This window comes from Cajanus cajan, chromosome 11 (genome assembly GCF_000230855.2).
Source record: "Cajanus cajan strain Asha chromosome 11, NIPB_CcT2T_4, whole genome shotgun sequence".
NCBI lineage: Eukaryota > Viridiplantae > Streptophyta > Magnoliopsida > Fabales > Fabaceae > Cajanus > Cajanus cajan.
The window spans coordinates 15896620-15915668 of NC_138527.1; the positions used below are offsets into that span (position 1 = coordinate 15896620).

General features: G+C 34.6%; 1 protein-coding gene across 1 annotated transcript; it reads right to left on the reverse strand.

Moving 5' to 3' along the window:
• Positions 1 to 1261: 1261 nt before the first annotated feature.
• Positions 1262 to 5955, reverse strand: LOC109791209 (tetraketide alpha-pyrone reductase 2). The gene is made up of 6 exons (XM_020350476.3): positions 5708 to 5955; positions 5411 to 5583; positions 4164 to 4349; positions 3857 to 4019; positions 1841 to 2030; positions 1262 to 1491 (listed from the first exon to the last, which is right to left on the reverse strand). The coding sequence occupies exons 1-6, from the start codon at positions 5811 to 5813 to the stop codon at positions 1350 to 1352; spliced, it is 960 nt and encodes a 319-aa protein (XP_020206065.1). The 5' UTR covers positions 5814 to 5955; the 3' UTR covers positions 1262 to 1349.
• Positions 5956 to 19049: the final 13094 nt, after the last annotated feature.

Genomic DNA, 19049 nt, shown 5'->3' on the forward strand with positions numbered 1-19049 from the left:
TTTTTTATAGTTTAGTTTAGTTTAATATTTAAAATAGTTTAGTTTAATATAATTTTTTTTACCCTGGTGGATAAGAAAAAAGGTGTGCGAGTATAATTGGCCTGGAAAAAATATTACTTAATTGTACTTCTTATTATAATAATTATTTTGTCTTATCAAACCCAATATTATGCTAACGTTCCCAATCCTTATTATCCATTCAAATTGAAACTAGTCCATTGTCTTAACCGTAAAAGGAGGCCTTGACCCGACATATACCTCTTCGATTTTACCATATTTAAAAGGGAGTTGTTACATTACCCTCAAAGATCGAGGGGTTTTAATATATTTTTTTTTATAAACTTATAAAAATAAAAATAAAAATTAATTTAATTATAAAATAAATAATCCAAATTATATTTATAAAATAAAAAATAAGATAAAATTATAGAGATTAAAATTATAAGATTTCAATAACATTATAAAACATTAAAAAAAAGAATTAATAAATAATAAAAATAAAAAATTATTAAAATTACAATATAAAAATTTAAGATAAAAAATAAAAATATATTTAAAAAATTATTAAAATTAAAATATAAAAAATTAAAAATTTTAAGTGAAAAGACAAAAAATATACTTAAAAAATTATTAAAGTTAAACTATTTAAATATATAATAATATTATTACAAATAAAATAAGAATATATAAAATAAATAAAATGACTAAATAATTTAAAAATTTAAAAAATAAAATATCATAAATATTATTTAAATAAATTATTAAAAATATAAAATATAAAATAAAATTATAATTACAACTGTACCGGTACTCTCCCAAATAATATGAGTACCGTAGAATTTCTCTATTTCTCTATTTAAAATTACTCTTCTTATACTCTTGCCTCATTTTCGTTGAGTCTAAAATATATGTTAGAATACTTTTGCAAGCCCCATTTATCTCTTAGTTAGACTGCCATTGCCAATAGGTGTGAAGCCTGCTGAAGTGATTAGGTTGTCCCTACACCACCCTGTTGTCAGGTACAAGTAAGCATATGAACATCTTATTTTCCTCGACGTAGTTCGACACAAACTAGGGTTATAGAAAAACTTACAATAATCAAGCAATATTATCTTTATTCTTTAGTTAGGTCTTTGGTCATTCTCTATGGTTCTACCAAAAATCAAAGATCGACATTATAGCCCAGTTAAATCTTTTGTTTCATTAATCAACAATGATGCTAACGTACATAGTTAAAAAAAAAAAAAAAAAAAAAAAAAAAAAAAAAAAAGCGTAAATTCATTTTATTTGGTTTATGGAAACTTTATTTTGGTTCATATGCAACACCACGAACATAAAAAATAACATGGTCATAGGAAGCCCTTGTCTTGGAAACTTTTGATGCAGTCATCAAACATTTGTTCAAGGGTTTTGAATGAAGGAAACCCCAGCTGAGTAATTTTGGTGGTGTCCATGCTGTGTGGGTTATTATCCCCTTCCTGGCTGCTACACCTGTAACATCGTACGTGATCAAACCATAAACTGTCATAATAGCATTGTAACTAGAATGTCTACGCCATTTAATTTGTAGCAAATTAATGGAATGTTTTTGGAAGAGAGAAAAGAAAACAGAGGAACTAAAACATTAATAATTAAGCATATATTTTTTTTTTGTTTAGTTGAAGAAATAATAAAAAGAAAAAAAAACTTAAAAAAAAAAACAAAAACATTTTCTTTTTTCTCTTCAATACAAATTTCAAAATTTTCTCCCCTCTCTCATTTTTAATCTGTTGTTCCAATTACAACTTAATGATTTTTAATCCGTGGTTCAAAGTACAACTTAAGATTTCAAAATACTGACTTGTTTTCATATGGATAGGAAGGATATTTGGCACGAAGCATTTCAATGATTTGTGACCAGTGAGCTACTGCACTTGAACAAATAAGCCTGCCAGATGCCTTGGGATCCTCCATAGCCAACAAGTGAGCAGTTACCACGTCGTTTATGTGTACGAACCCCACTGTTGTGTTTGGATATTCTCCTTTCATGCCTGTTAAAAGATATATATGTCGCCCAAAATTTAAAAAGTAAACCGTTTAGTCGTTTTAATAGAATTGAAAGTAGGATGATGAATCTTAACCTATATTTATAGTAGAAAATTGAAAATAATGCATAAGAGATAAGCTATTCAAATCATATATATAAATATAAATATACATATATACATACATATATATATATATACATACATATATATATATATATATATATATATATATATATGATCTATTGAACTTAACGTGTCCTACTAAAATAAGATTACTAAAACTCAAATTTTAGGTACAATAATAGAAAAATATTTTTATTAATAGTTTTAACAAAAAGGTAATATATGTTGGCTAATAGACTAGAGAAATATCCATCCTGATCTGCGACCCGATCCTGATCCTAGTTTTTCTTCCAAACTATTCCTATAAGATTAGCTTCACCCAAAACATCCATCCTATCTCCCTTCGATAATAAAAAAATGGTATAAGATTTACATTAAAAAGAAAAAAAACATATTTGGAGAGCAAATCAAAGAGTTATGTGTAAATAAATAATCTCAAATGGAAAATTACGACATGCATGTTTAAATAAATCTGCTTATAAACGTTTTTAATGAAAAAGAAATTACAAAACAAAATAAAATTTTTCCTAAACTAAAATTAGCTTATATATTAATTAAAAATTTGAAGGCGTTAATATATGATAACTTCTATAACTATTTTTTTTAGTGAAAAATGGTAAACAAAAAGGCACTTTCTAATATTATTGGGTTTAGGGAATATTGTTCGAAACGCAAACATTTTCACCTGGTTGTAGTTATTCAACTAGTCTCTAGACACTAGGAAATCTTCCTCAGGAGTGTTGCTTACCAAGCAAGAAAAGTGGTTTCAAGATGATTCGAATCCACAATCATGGGTACGGTGAAAGTTTAATGTAGACCTTAACCACTTGTATCAATTCATATTGACATAACTTGTATAAGTTAATTAAACTTAACTTATCTTTTCATTTTAAATTTTTTTATTTAAATATATTTTTAATTTTTAAAATATATCTTTTTTTTTCTTTTATTTCTTGAGAATTTTTTTGCTTAACTCATTATAATTTCTTTTTTATTTTAGTTTGAGTTGTAATATTTTTCACTATTTTGGATGACGTGTTAAATATTAGGTGACTTAACATTAACATTAATTAGATAATTGACATGTCATCCAAAATAGTGAAGAAAAGGTTATGAAAAAAACTAAAAACAAAAACAAAAAAAAAAATATTTTTGAGGGTCAAAAGTTAAACAAAATATTTTTAGGTACCAAAAGTGAAAAAAGGTAATTTTAGAAAAAAAATATATATTTAAGCAAAAACAAATTCATCGAAGAAAGTATACTTTTCACTTAATTTCAATAAAAACCCACTTGTCACCACAAATCCAATTTTACAAAATCTGATCCAATACAAACTTAATGCGACAATACTTTTGGGCGAACGGAGAATTTTCTAAACAGAAAATTGCACAAACTAATAGTTTGAAAATTATTAACCCTTAAGTAATAGAACAATTCTATTCCTACATAATAATTTTACAAATAATTCTGACCCTTTCAGGAAGAGAGACTGAAAGGAAAAAAATAGTGTAAAATAAGATAACTATGTGATGTCAAAAAAATAAAACATAATATTATAAACAGAGCAGATACACTGTATAATATAACATGTCGGATTATGATAATTAAAAGTTCACTCCAAATGAAATAGAAATGATATTGACGAAAATAGAATGTATTTATAAGTTTTCTAACATCTCATCACATATAAGGAGGGGAACCTAACCTTTGACAACGCTTAGTAACAAGAGCAGTGTGCTAGTTGGCTGTGGTGAAAGCAGAGGACCTACAACGAAAGAAGGGTTAACCACCACTAGATCGATGCCACTTTCCTTTGCAATCCTCCAAGCTTCTCTCTCCGCTATTGTCTTTGCATATGCATACCACAACTGCATTTTTGTAAGAGTTCAATACAATAATGTCAACTGAACAAAGACAAGGCGACACGTTTCATTGATATGTAATGTTTCGTGTCTTCAAATGTGACAATATATTTCATGCACTGTATAAAGTTATGTAGAAATTGTAATTACGTTATAGCGTTTGCAGTACTCTAGATCAGTCCAATGAGATTCGTTAAGAGGAGACACGTGTTGCACATCATCACGGTATCTTATGGTAGAACAAGAAGATGTGAGCACAAAACGTTTCACATTTGCTTTTACGCAGGAGTTAAGCACGTTCAAGGTTCCTTTGATACAGGGATCAATCAAATTCGCCTGCAACATTATACAAATCATAATGTATAATGGAGTTAATTATTGGAGTTAAAAGAAGAAGAAACAACGTTTATGTTCTGTTATTTTTGTTATCCTTTTTTCTCTTCTTTGTATTCCTGTTTTGGGTCCTTATCCTATTGCAATAGAAGAAATATTTTCTTGTATTTCCTATATTCAATGATAACACATTGTTCAGTATCTTTCCTTTCAAATGATAATACTAATAATAAAGAAAAGTATGCATTTAAAATATATACACTTTAATAACTCTCGTTTTTCTATAAAGATAACAACAAACTTCATGCTTCGTCAAAACAGCAAAGGATGCTCATATTTTTCTCTGCTCATCAATCCCTCGCAAAGCATCTCAGATAGCTGAATCCGGGTTTAACAAGAATTATTCAAACACAATTTCTATTTGATTATTGTGAAATAAATTAATTAACATCATGTCAAGTGTTGTAAATTTTATTCAATAACTCATACATTAAATTTTAATAATATATATACAGAGAGAAAGGGAGAATTAACTAACTCTCAGCATGACTCTTTAAAGTTACTCTTCAACTCAGCTCTTTATTTTCTTTTAATCTAACCAGATGAATTTTAAAGATTAGTCATATGACTAATTTATTAACCTCATTTATTCATGACAAATTTTCTTAATTGACTTAAATTATTCCCGTAATTGTTTTATATTTTTTCTTTCACAATTCACTTTCTTAGTTTATGTTTCTCTTTCTTCGTTCACGTTACATTGTCTACTGGAAATTAAAAACAGAGCTAGACATTTGTGAAAACCTAAGCAAGACATTTTCGTATGTTTCTCTTTCTTCGTTCACATATATATCAATTTAACCAAAATTTAAACTGAGAGCAACATTAAATTTTGTTTCAAAATTGATTGCTCCGTTTTACTATGTACAGCTGACAGTACTGAAAATAGCAACACAAATTATTTATCATGTAAAGCTAAGCACTTAATAAACTTGATTCATTTTCATGAATTTTTAGGTCCATAAGAAACACAAAATAAAAAGTGAGGATAAAGGGGAAGATACCTGAACGTTCTCATCATATGGAACAAGAACAGGGGACGCCGTATGAAAGACACCATCAACTCCCGTCACTGCATCATCGAAGCTTCCTTCCACCGATAGATCTGCTTTCAAAATCTTCAGTCGCTCTTTGGCTCCACTTAGTTCAAAGAGAAAAGCAACCTTCTCCACATCCCCTGACAATAAAATAAAAATTAGAACAACTGTAACAAGGGAACAGAAAAACATTATTTGACAAACAAATAGAATAATGATTCAATGTATTACAAGTATAAAACTGCTACCATATGGGATATAAACCTGGGTTTCTTACTGTGGCCCTTACGGTGTGACCCTTTTCTAGTAAGGCCTTGACCAGGTAAGATGCGATGAAGCCAGTACCCCCTGTGACGCAAAACTCAGGCATGTCGATCTATTTTCTACGTTCTTGGTTTTTGGTTCTCACACTGTACATGGTTCTTATGCAGCTCCCACTTCATGAATATCGACAAACTCAAAAACCGGTAAGAGCAGGACGGTCACGTGAAATGCGTATCCTATATTTGGTGGAAGACAGATGATTCACTACGATGGGTCCCGTGATGCATGTTTCACTTTCTTTTTTATATTCCTGTGTATAATGTTGGTAATAACGAGTGAAAAATAAAAAAATTTAGACACAAAAGAAGTATATTTCCTTTACATTTTACTAGTGGAGTCGAAAAACAAAACACTAAAAAAGTATATTTAATGATAAAATTATCTAAAAAAATGTGGAGATGAACAAACAGTTACAAATCTATATATTTCTTTATATATAAGTATAAATTATAAATTACAAATTTTAGAAATTACATAAATATTAATTAAATTTATTGAATTAAAAATTAAATATCAACATGGTAGGTATCACATGGTTTATAGATAATTTACTCATTAAATAGGTAGTGAGTTGTTCTCTTTAACTTTTATGTTTATATTAATATCTATATTAATAGATAAAGAAGATATTGGTGCTTTAGTTTTCATTTTTTTTAACCAATTTTTTCCCTTGGTTGATGTGATAATCACATCTTCATCTTTCTTAATTACTTTCTTTCATTTCAAATATTACTCACAAAAATTTTGGTTTACAGCCACCATTGTATATCTTCTTAAATTTACAAGTCAATCAGTCAAGATGACATAACTACAAATAGTTACTTTTATCTACAACTACATGAAGTTACTTTTTCCTCTTCTCATCCTTTTTCTAAGCTAGTTTTTCATAATTTCTTTTCCTTCCATGAATTGCAACACAATACATTTTATTTCTCTTGATAACATTGCTTCGTTACAAGGTTGTCATAGGTATTCATCGCTAAATTCCAAGACTAAGATCATTAAAGGCACCACTGGTTACATATTGGAGGATGTTCCACATTTGTTTGATTATGTCCCTAACATTCTAGTATGTCTTCACCACATAGCCATTATCATCTCTCTCTCTCTAAAAAGTATGTCTTTTAATATTAAAACAATGTCATTTACTTATTGAATTAATGTATCATTTTTGTTCATCTGTGTTGGTTATTAGTCTCCCCGGGTGTAGCAAGTAAGTCAATTGAAGAATTAGAGAGAACCAATGAACAGTAAACCAATTACATGTTATGTTGTGCATCTGTGTTGGTTATTAGTCTCCCCAGGTGTAGCAAGTAAGTCAGTTGAAGAATTAGAGAGAACTAATGAACAGTAAACCAATTACATGTTATGTTGTGCATCTGTGTTGGTTATTAGTCTCCCCAGGTGCAGCAAGTAAGTCAGTTGAAGAATTAGAGAGAACCAATGAACAGTAAACCAATTACATGCTACGTTGTGCATCTGTGTTGGTTATTAATCTCCCCAGGTGAAGAGTTAGAGAGAACCAATGAACAGTAAACCAATTACATGCTATGATGTGCATTTGTGTTGGTTATTAGTCTGTCCAGGTGTAGCAAGTAAATCAGCTGAAGAATTAAATAGAACCAATGAACAGTAAACCAATTACATGTTATGTTGTGCATCTGTGTTGGTTATTAGTCTCCCCAGGTGTCGCAAGTAAGTCAGTTGAAGAATTAGAGAGAACCAATGAACAGTAAACCAATTACATGCTATGTTGTGCATCTGTGTTGGTTATTAGTCTCCCCAAATGTAGCAAGTAAGTCAGTTGAAGAATTAGAGAGAACCAATGAACAGTAAACCAATTACATGCTATGTTGTGCATCTGTGTGGGTTATTAGTCTCTCCAGGTGTAGCAAGTAAGTCAGTTGAAGAATTAGAGAGAACCAATGAACAGTAAACCAATTACATGCTATGTTGTGCATCTGTATAGGTTATTAGTATCCCCAGGTGTAGCAAGTAAGTTAGTTGAAGAATTAGAGAGAACCAATGAACAGTAAACCAATTACATGCTATGTTGTGCATCTGTGTTGGTTATTAGTCTCCCCAGGTGTAGCAGGTAAGTCAGTTGAAGAATTTGAGAGAACCAATGAACAGTAAACCAATTACATGCTATGTTGTGCATCTGTGTTGGTTATTAGTCTCCCCAAGTGTAGCAAGTAAGTCAATTGAAGAATTAGAGAGAACCAATGAACAGTAAACCATTTACATGCTATGTTGTGCATCTGTGTTGGCTATTAGTCTCCCCAGGTGTAGCAAGTAAGTCAGTTGAAGAATTAGAGAGAACTAATGAAGAGTAAACCAATTACATGCTATGTTGTGCATCTGTGTTGGTTATTAGTCTCCCCAGGTGTAGCAAGTAAGTCAGCTGAAGAATTAGAGAGAACCAATGAACAGTAAACCAATTATATGCTATGTTGTGCATCTATGTTGGTTATTAGTCTCCCTAGGTGTAGCAAGTAAGTCAGTTGAAGAATTAGAGAGAACCAATGAACACTATACCAATTACATGCTATGTTGTGCATCTGTGTTGGTTATTAGTCTCCCCAGGTGTAGTAAGTAAGTCAGTTGAAGAGTTAGAGAGAACCAATGAACAGTAAACCAATTACATGCTATGTTATGCATCTGTGTTGGTTATTAGTCTCCCCAGGTGTAGCAAGTAAGTCAGTTGAAGAATTAGAGAGAACCAATGAACAGTAAACCAATTACATACTATGTTGTGCATCTGTGCTGGTTATTAGTCTCCCCAGGTGTAGCAAGTAAGTCAGTTGAAGAATTAGAGAGAACCAATGAACATTATACCAATTACATGCTATGTTGTGCATCTGTGTTGGTTATTAGTCTCCCCAGGTGTACCAAGTAGGTCAGTTGAAGAATTAGAGAGAACCAATGAACAGTAAACCAATTACGTGCTATGTTGTGCATATCTGTTGGTTATTAGTCTCCCTAGGTGTAGAAAGTAAGTCAGTTGAAGAATTAGAGAGAACCAATGAACAGTAAACCAGTTACATGCTATGTTGTGCATCTGTGTTGGTTATTAGTCTCCCCAGGTGTAGCAAGTAAGTCAGTTGAAGAATTAGAGAGAACCAATGAACAGTAAACTAATTACATGCTATGTTGTGCATCTGTGTTTTTTATTAGTCTCCCCAGGTGTAGCAAGTAAGTCAGTTGAAGAATTTGAGAGAACCAATGAACAGTAAACCAATTACATGCTATGTTGTGCATCTGTGTTGGTTATTAGTCTCCCCAGGTGTAGCAAGTAAGTCAGTTGAAGAATTAGAGTAAACCAATGAACAGTAAACCAATTACATGTTATGTTGTGCATATGTGTTGGTTATTAGTCTCCCCAGGTGTAGCAAGTAGGTCAGTTGAAGAATTAGAGAAAACCAATGAACAGTAAACCAATTACATGCTATGTTGTGCATATGTGTTGGTCATTAGTCTCCCTAGGTGTAGCAAGTAAGTCAGTTGAAGAATTAGAGAGAACCAATGAACAGTAAACCAGTTACATGCTATGTTGTGCATCTGTGTTGGTTATTAGTCTCCCCAGGTGTAGCAAGTAAGTCAGTTGAAGAATTAGAGAGAACCAATGAACAGTAAACCAATTACATGCTATGTTGTGCATCTGTGTTGGTTATTAGTCTCCCCAGGTGTAGCAAGTAAGTCAGTTGAAGAATTAGAGAGAACCAATGAACAGTAAACCAATTACATGCTATGTTGTGCATCTGTGTTGGTTATTAGTCTCCCTAGGTGTAGCAAGTAAGTCAGTTGAAGAATTAGAGAGAACCAATGAACAGTAAACCAATTACATGCTATGTTGTGCATCTGTGTTGGTTATTAGTCTCCCCAGGTGTAGCAAGTAAGTTAGTTGAAGAATTAGAGAGAACCAATGAACAGTAAACCAATTACATGCTATGTTGTGCATCTGTGTTGGTTATTAGTCTCCCCAGGTGTAGCAAGTAAGTCAGTTGAAGAATTAGAGAGAACCAATGAACAGTAAACCAATTACATGCTATGTTGTGCATCTGTGTTGGTTATTAGTCTCCCCAGGTGTAGCAAGTAAGTCAGTTGAAGAATTAGAGAGAACCAATGAACAGTAAACCAATTACATGCTATGTTGTGCATCTGTGTTGGTTATTAGTCTCCCCAGGTGTAGCAAGTAAGTTAGTTGAAGAATTAGAGAGAACCATTGAACAGTAAACCCAATTACATGCTATGTTGTGCATCTGTGTTGGTTATTAGTCTCCCCAGGTGTAGCAAGTAAGTCAGTTGAAGAATTAGAGAGAACCAATGAACAGTAAACCAATTACAAGCTATGTTATCCATCTGTGTTGGTTATTAGTCTCCCCAGGTGTAGCAAGTAAGTCAATTGAAGACTTAGAGAGAACCAATGAACAGTAAACCAATTAGATGCTATGTTGTGCATCTGTGTTGGTTATTAGTCTCCCCAGGTGTAGCAAGTAAGTCAGTTGAAGAATTAGAGAGAACCAATGAACATTATACCAATTACATGCTATGTTGTGCATCTGTGTTGGTTATTAGTCTCCCCAGGTGTACCAAGTAAGTCAGTTGAAGAATTAGAGAGAACCAATGAACATTAAACCAATTACATGCTATGTTGTGCATCTGTGTTGGTTATTAGTGTCCCCAGGTGTAGCAAGTAAGTCAGTTGAAGACTTAGAGAGAACCAATGAACAGTAAACCAATTACATGCTATGTTGTGCATCTGTGTTGGTTATTAGTCTCCCCAGGTGTAGCAAGTAAGTCAGTTGAAGAATTAGAGAGAACCAATGAACAGTAAACCAATTACATGCTATGTTGTGCATCTGTGTTGGTTATTAGTCTCCCCAGGTGTAGCAAGTAAGTCAGTTGAAGATTTAGAGAGAACCAATGAACAGTAAACCAATTACATGCTATGTTGTGCATCTGTGTTGGTTATTAGTCTCCCCAGGTGTAGCAAGTAAATCAGTTGAAGATTTAGAGAGAACCAATGAACAGTAAACCAATTACATGCTATGTTGTGCATCTGTGTTGGTTATTAGTCTCCCCAGGTGTAGCAAGTAAGTCAGTTGAAGAATTAGAGAGAACCAATGAACAGTAAACCAATTACATGCTATGTTGTGCATCTGTGTTGGTTATTAGTCTCCCCAGTTGTAGCAAGTAGGTCAGTTGAAGAATTAGAGAAAACCAATGAACAGTAAACCAATTACATGCTATGTTGTGCATCTGTGTTGGTTATTAGTCTCCCCAGGTGTAGCAAGTAAGTCAGTTGAAGAATTAGAGAGAACCAATGAACAGTAAACCAATTACATGCTATGTTGTGCATCTGTGTTGGTTATTAGTCTCCCCAGTTGTAGCAAGTAAGTCAGTTGAAGAATTAGAGAGAACCAATGAACACTATACCAATTACATGCTATGTTGTGCATCTGTGTTGGTTATTAGTCTGCCCAGGTGTAGCAAGTAAGTCAGTTGAGGAATTAGAGAGAACCAATGAACAGTAAACCAATTACATGTTATGTTGTGCATCTCTGTTGGTTATTAGTCTCCCTAGGTGTAGCAAGTAAGTCAGTTGATGAATTAGAGAGAACCAATGAACAGTAAACCAATTTCATGCTATGTTATCAATCTGTGTTGGTTATTAGTCTCCCTAGGTGTAGCAAGTAAGTCAGTTGAAGAGTTAGAGAGAACCAATGAACAGTAAACCAATTACATGTTATGTTGTGCATCTCTGTTGGTTATTAGTCTCCCTAGGTGTAGCAAGTAAGTCAGTTGATGAATTAGAGAGAACCAATGAACAGTAAACCAATTTCATGCTATGTTATCAATCTGTGTTGGTTATTAGTCTCCCTAGGTGTAGCAAGTAAGTCAGTTGAAGAATTAGAGAGAACCAATGAACAGTAAACCAATTACATGCTATGTTGTGCATCTGTGTTGGTTATTAGTCTCCCCAGTTGTAGCAAGTAAGTCAGTTGAAGAATTAGAGAGAACCAATGAACACTATACCAATTACATGCTATGTTGTGCATCTGTGTTGGTTATTAGTTTCCCCAGGTGTAGCAAGTAAGTTAGTTGAAGAATTAGAGAGAACCATTGAACAGTAAACCCAATTACATGCTATGTTGTGCATCTGTGTTGGTTATTAGTCTCCCCAGGTGTAGCAAGTAAGTCAGTTGAAGAATTAGAGAGAACCAATGAACAGTAAACCAATTACATGCTATGTTGTGCATCTGTGTTGGTTATTAGTCTCCCCAGGTGTAGCAAGTAAGCCAGTTGAACAATTATTGAGAACGAATGAACACTATACCAATTACATGCTATGTTGTGCATCTGTGTTGGTTATTAGTCTCCCCAGGTGTAGCAAGTAAGTCACTTGAAGAATTAGAGAGAACCAATGAACAGTAAACCAATTACATGCTATGTTGTGCATCTCTGTTGGTTATTAGTCTCCCCAGGTGTAGCAAGTAAGTCAGTTGAAGAATTAGAGAGAACCAATGAACAGTAAACCAATTACAAGCTATGTTATCCATCTGTGTTGGTTATTAGTCTCCCCAGGTGTAGCAAGTAAGTCAGTTGAAGACTTAGAGAGAACCAATGAACAGTAAACCAATTACATGCTATGTTGTGCATCTGTGTTGGTTATTAGTCTCCCCAGGTGTAGCAAGTAAGTCAGTTGAAGAATTAGAGAGAACCAATGAACATTATACCAATTACATGCTATGTTGTGCATCTGTGTTGGTTATTAGTCTCCCCAGGTGTACCAAGTAAGTCAGTTGAAGAATTAGAGAGAACCAATGAACAGTAAACCAATTACATGCTATGTTGTGCATTTGTGTTGGTTATTAGTCTCCCAAGTTGTAGCAAGTAAGTCAGTTGAAGAATTAGAGAGAACCAATGAACACTATACCAATTACATGCTATGTTGTGCATCTGTGTTGGTTATTAGTCTGCCCAGGTGTAGCAAGTAAGTCAGTTGAGGAATTAGAGAGAACCAATGAACAGTAAACCAATTACATGCTATGTTGTGCATCTCTGTTGGTTATTAGTCTCCCTAGGTGTAGCAAGTAAGTCAGTTGATGAATTAGAGAGAACCAATGAACAGTAAACCAATTTCATGCTATGTTATCAATCTGTGCTGGTTATTAGTCTCCCTAGGTGTAGCAAGTAAGTCAGTTGAAGAATTAGAGAGAACCAATAAACAGTAAACTAATTACATGCTATGTTGTGCATCTGTGTTTTTTATTAGTCTCCCCAGGTGTAGCAAGTAAGTCAGTTGAAGACTTAGAGAGAACCAATGAACAGTAAACCAATTACATACTATGTTGTGCATCTGTGTTGGTTATTAGTCTCCCCAGGTGTAGCAAGTAAGTCAGTTGAAGAATTAGAGAGAACCAATGAACATTATACCAATTACATGCTATGTTGTGCATCTGTGTTGGTTATTAGTCTCCCCAGGTGTACCAAGTAAGTCAGTTGAAGAATTAGAGAGAACCAATGAACAGTAAACCAATTACATGCTATGTTGTGCATCTGTGTTGGTTATTAGTCTCCCCAGGTGTAGCAAGTAAGTCAGTTGAAGAATTAGAGAGAACCAATGAACAGTAAACCAATTACATGCTATGTTGTGCATCTGTGTTGGTTATTAGTCTCCCCAAGTGTAGCAAGTAAGTCAATTGAAGAATTAGAGAGAACCAATGAACAGTAAACCATTTACATGCTATGTTGTGCATCTGTGTTGGTTATTAGTCTCCCCAAGTGTAGCAAGTAAGTCAGTTGAAGAATTAGAGAGAACCAATGAACAGTAAACCAATTACATGCTATGTTGTGCATCTGTGTTGGTTATTAGTCTCCCCAGGTGTAGCAAGTAAGTCAGTTGAAGATTTAGAGAGAACCAATGAACAGTAAACCAATTACATGCTATGTTGTGCATCTGTGTTGGTTATTAGTCTCCCCAGGTGTAGCAAGTAAGTCAGTTGAAGAATTAGAGAGAACCAATGAACAGTAAACCAATTACATGCTATGTTGTGCATCTGTGTTGGTTATTAGTCTCCCCAGGTGTAGCAAGTAAGTCAGTTGAAGATTTAGAGAGAACCAATGAACAGTAAACCAATTACATGCTATGTTGTGCATCTGTGTTGGTTATTAGTCTCCCCAGGTGTAGCAAGTAAGTCAGTTGAAGAATTAGAGAGAACCAATGAACAGTAAACCAATTACATGCTATGTTGTGCATCTGTGTTGGTTATTAGTCTCCCCAGGTGTAGCAAGTAAGTTAGTTGAAGAATTAGAGAGAACCAATGAACAGTAAACCAATTACATGCTATGTTGTGCATCTGTGTTGGTTATTAGTCTCCCTAGTTGTAGCAAGTAGGTCAGTTGAAGAATTAGAGAAAACCAATGAACAGTAAACCAATTACATGCTATGTTGTGCATCTGTGTTGGTTATTAGTCTCCCCAGGTGTAGCAAGTAAGTCAGTTGAAGAATTAGAGAGAACCAATGAACAGTAAACCGATTACATGCTATGTTGTGCATCTGTGTTGGTTATTAGTCTCCCCGGTTGTAGCAAGTAAGTCAGTTGAAGAATTAGAGAGAACCAATGAACACTATACCAATTACATGCTATGTTGTGCATCTGTGTTGGTTATTAGTCTGCCCAGGTGTAGCAAGTAAGTCAGTTGAGGAATTAGAGAGAACCAATGAACATTAAACCAATTACATGTTATGTTGTGCATCTCTGTTGGTTATTAGTCTCCCTAGGTGTAGCAAGTAAGTCAGTTGATGAATTAGAGAGAACCAATGAACAGTAAACCAATTTCATGCTATGTTATCAATCTGTGTTGGTTATTAGTCTCCCTAGGTGTAGCAAGTAAGTCAGTTGAAGAGTTAGAGAGAACCAATGAACAGTAAACCAATTACATGTTATGTTGTGCATCTCTGTTGGTTATTAGTCTCCCTAGGTGTAGCAAGTAAGTCAGTTGAAGAATTAGAGAGAACCAATGAACAGTAAACCCAATTACATGCTACGTTGTGCATCTGTGTTGGTTATTAGTCGCCCCAGGTGTAGCAAGTACGTCAGTTGAAAATTAGAGAGAACCAATGAACAGTAAACCAATTACATGCTATGTTGTGCATCTGTGTTGGTTATTAGTCTCCCCAGGTGTAGCAAGTAAGTCAGTTGAAGAATTAGAGAGAACCAATGAACAGTAAACCAATTACATGCTATGTTGTGCATCTGTGTTGGTTATTAGTCTCCCCAGGTGTAGCAAGTAAGTCAGTTGAAGAATTAGAGAGAACCAATGAACAGTAAACCAATTACATGCTATGTTGTGCATCTGTGTTGGTTATTAGTCTCCCCAGTTGTAGCAAGTAAGTCAGTTGAAGAATTAGAGAGAACCAATGAACACTATACCAATTACATGCTATGTTGTGCATCTGTGTTGGTTATTAGTCTGCCCAGGTGTAGCAAGTAAGTCAGTTGAGGAATTAGAGAGAACCAATGAACAGTAAACTAATTACATGCTATGTTGTGCATCTGTGTTTTTTATTAGTCTCCCCAGGTGTAGCAAGTAAGTCAGTTGAAGAATTAGAGAGAACCAATGAACAGTAAACCAATTACATGCTATGTTGTGCATCTGTGTTGGTTATTAGTCTCCCCAGGTGTAGCAAGTAAGTCAGTTGAAGAATTAGAGAAAACCAATGAACAGTAAACCAATTACATGCTATGTTGTGCATATGTGTTGGTTATTAGTCTCCCCAGGTGTAGCAAGTAGGTCAGTTGAAGAATTTGAGAGAACCAATGAACAGTAAACCAATTACATGCTATGTTGTGCATCTGTGTTGGTTATTAGTCTCCCCAAGTGTAGCAAGTAAGTCAATTGAAGAATTAGAGAGAACCAATGAACAGTAAACCATTTACATGCTATGTTGTGCATCTGTGTTGGTTATTAGTCTCCCCAAGTGTAGCAAGTAAGTCAGTTGAAGAATTAGAGAGAACCAATGAACAGTAAACCAATTACATGCTATGTTGTGCATCTGTGTTGGTTATTAGTCTCCCCAGGTGTAGCAAGTAAGTCAGTTGAAGAATTAGAGAGAACCAATGAACAGTAAACCAATTACATGCTATGTTGTGCATCTGTGTTGGTTATTAGTCTCCCCAGGTGTAGCAAGTAAGTCAGTTGAAGAATTAGAGAGAACCAATGAACAGTAAACCAATTACATGCTATGTTGTGCATCTGTTTTGGTTATTAGTCTCCCCAGGTGTAGAAAGTAAGTCAGTTGAAGAATTAGAGAGAACCAATGAACAGTAAACCAACTACATGCTATGTTGTGCATCTGTGTTGGTTATTAGTCTCCCCAGGTGTAGCAAGTAAGTCAGTTGAAGAATTAGAGAGAACCAATGAACAGTAAACCAATTACATGCTATGTTGTGCATCTGTGTTGGTTATTAGTCTCCCCAGGTGTAGCAAGTAAGTCAGTTGAAGAATTAGAGAAAACCAATGAACAATAAACCAATTACATGCTATGTTGTGCATATGTGTTGGTTATTAGTCTCCCCAGGTGTAGCAAGTAGGTCAGTTGAAGAATTAGAGAAAACCAATGAACAGTAAACCAATTACATGCTATGTTGTGCATATGTGTTGGTCATTAGTCTCCCTAGGTGTAGCAAGTAAGTCAGTTGAAGAATTAGAGAGAACCAATGAACAGTAAACCAGTTACATGCTATGTTGTGCATCTGTGTTGGTTATTAGTCTCCCCAGGTGTAGCAAGTAAGTCAGTTGAAGAATTAGAGAGAACCAATGAACAGTAAACCAATTACATGCTATGTTGTGCATCTGTGTTGGTTATTAGTCTCCCCAGGTGTAGCAAGTAAGTCAGTTGAAGAATTAGAGAGAACCAATGAACAGTAAACCAATTACATGCTATGTTGTGCATCTGTGTTGGTTATTAGTCTCCCCAGGTGTAGCAAGTAAGTCAGTTGAAGAATTAGAGAGAACCAATGAACAGTAAACCAATTACATGCTATGTTGTGCATCTGTGTTGGTTATTAGTCTCCCCAGGTGTAGCAAGTAAGTCAGTTGAAGAATTAGAGAGAACCAATGAACAGTAAACCAATTACATGCTAAGTTGTGCATCTGTGTTGGTTATTAGTCTCCCCAGGTGTAGCAAGTAAGTCAGTTGAAGAATTAGAGAGAACCAATGAACAGTAAACCAATTACATGCTATGTTGTGCATCTGTGTTGGTTATTAGTCTCCCCAGGTGTAGCAAGTAAGTCAGTTGAAGAATTAGAGAGAACCAATGAACAGTAAACCAATTACATGCTATGTTATGCATCTGTGTTGGTTATTAGTCTCCCCAGTTGTAGCAAGTAAGTCAGTTGAAGAATTAGAGAGAACCAATGAACACTATACCAATTACATGCTATGTTGTGCATCTGTGTTGGTTATTAGTCTGCCCAGGTGTAGCAAGTAAGTCAGTTGAGGAATTAGAGAGAACCAATGAACAGTAAACCAATTACATGTTATGTTGTGCATCTCTGTTGGTTATTAGTCTCCCTAGGTGTAGCAAGTAAGTCAGTTGATGAATTAGAGAGAACCAATGAACAGTAAACCAATTTCATGCTATGTTATCAATCTGTGTTGGTTATTAGTCTCCCTAGGTGTAGCAAGTAAGTCAGTTGAAGAGTTAGAGAGAACCAATGATTAGTAAACCAATTACATGCTATGTTGTGCATCTGTGTTGGTTATTAGTCTCCCCAGGTGTAGCAAGTAAGTTAGTTGAAGAATTAGAGAGAACCATTGAACAGTAAACCCAATTACATGCTATGTTGTGCATCTGTGTTGGTTATTAGTCTCCCCAGGTGTAGCAAGTAAGTCAGTTGAAGAATTAGAGAGAACCAATGAACAGTAAACCAATTACATGCTATGTTGTGCATCTGTGTTGGTTATTAGTCTCCCCAGGTGTAGCAAGTAAGCCAGTTGAACAATTATTGAGAACGAATGAACACTATACCAATTACATGCTATGTTGTGCATCTGTGTTGGTTATTAGTCTCCCCAGGTGTAGCAAGTAAGTCACTTGAAGAATTAGAGAGAACCAATGAACAGTAAACCAATTACATGCTATGTTGTGCATCTCTGTTGGTTATTAGTCTCCCCAGGTGTAGCAAGTAAGTCAGTTGAAGAATTAGAGAGAACCAATGAACAGTAAACCAATTACAAGCTATGTTATCCATCTGTGTTGGTTATTAGTCTCCCCAGGTGTAGCAAGTAAGTCAGTTGAAGACTTAGAGAGAACCAATGAACAGTAAACCAATTACATGCTATGTTGTGCATCTGTGTTGGTTATTAGTCTCCCCAGGTGTAGCAAGTAAGTCAGTTGAAGAATTAGAGAGAACCAATGAACATTATACCAATTACATGCTATGTTGTGCATCTGTGTTGGTTATTAGTCTCCCCAGGTGTACCAAGTAAGTCAGTTGAAGAATTAGAGAGAACCAATGAACAGTAAACCAATTACATGCTATGTTGTGCATCTGTGTTGGTTATTAGTCTCCCCAGTTGTAGCAAGTAAGTCAGTTGAAGAATTAGAGAGAACCAATGAACACTATACCAATTACATGCTATGTTGTGCATCTGTGTTGGTTATTAGTCTGCCCAGGTGTAGCAAGTAAGTCAGTTGAGGAATTAGAGAGAACCAATGAACAGTAAACCAATTACATGCTATGTTGTGCATCTCTGTTGGTTATTAGTCTCCCTAGGTGTAGCAAGTAAGTCAGTTGATGAATTAGAGAGAACCAATGAACAGTAAACCAATTTCATGCTATGTTATCAATCTGTGTTGGTTATTAGTCTCCCTAGGTGTAGCAAGTAAGTCAGTTGAAGAATTAGAGAGAACCAATGAACAGTAAACTAATTACATGCTATGTTGTGCATCTGTGTTTTTTATTAGTCTCCCCAGGTGTAGCAAGTAAGTCAGTTGAAGAATTAGAGAGAACCAATGAACAGTAAACCAATTACATGCTATGTTGTGCATCTGTGTTGGTTATTAGTCTCCCCAGGTGTAGCAAGTAAGTCAGTTGAAGAATTAGAGAAAACCAATGAACAGTAAACCAATTACATGCTATGTTGTGCATATGTGTTGGTTATTAGTCTCCCCAGGTGTAGCAAGTAGGTCAGTTGAAGAATTTGAGAGAACCAATGAACAGTAAACCAATTACATGCTATGTTGTGCATCTGTGTTGGTTATTAGTC

Bases quoted from the DNA above. Each gene is read 5' to 3' on its own strand.
- LOC109791209 (XM_020350476.3), bottom strand. From the start codon at position 5,813: ATGCCTGAGTTTTGCGTCACAGGGGGTACTGGCTTCATCGCATCTTAC. The intron at 2,031-3,856 runs GTTAGGTTCCCC...ATCTTTTAACAG, and splicing joins GTTACTAAGCGTTGTCAAAG to GCATGAAAGGAGAATATCCA. The intron at 1,492-1,840 runs GTCAGTATTTTG...ACGATGTTACAG, and splicing joins TCCTATCCATATGAAAACAA to GTGTAGCAGCCAGGAAGGGG.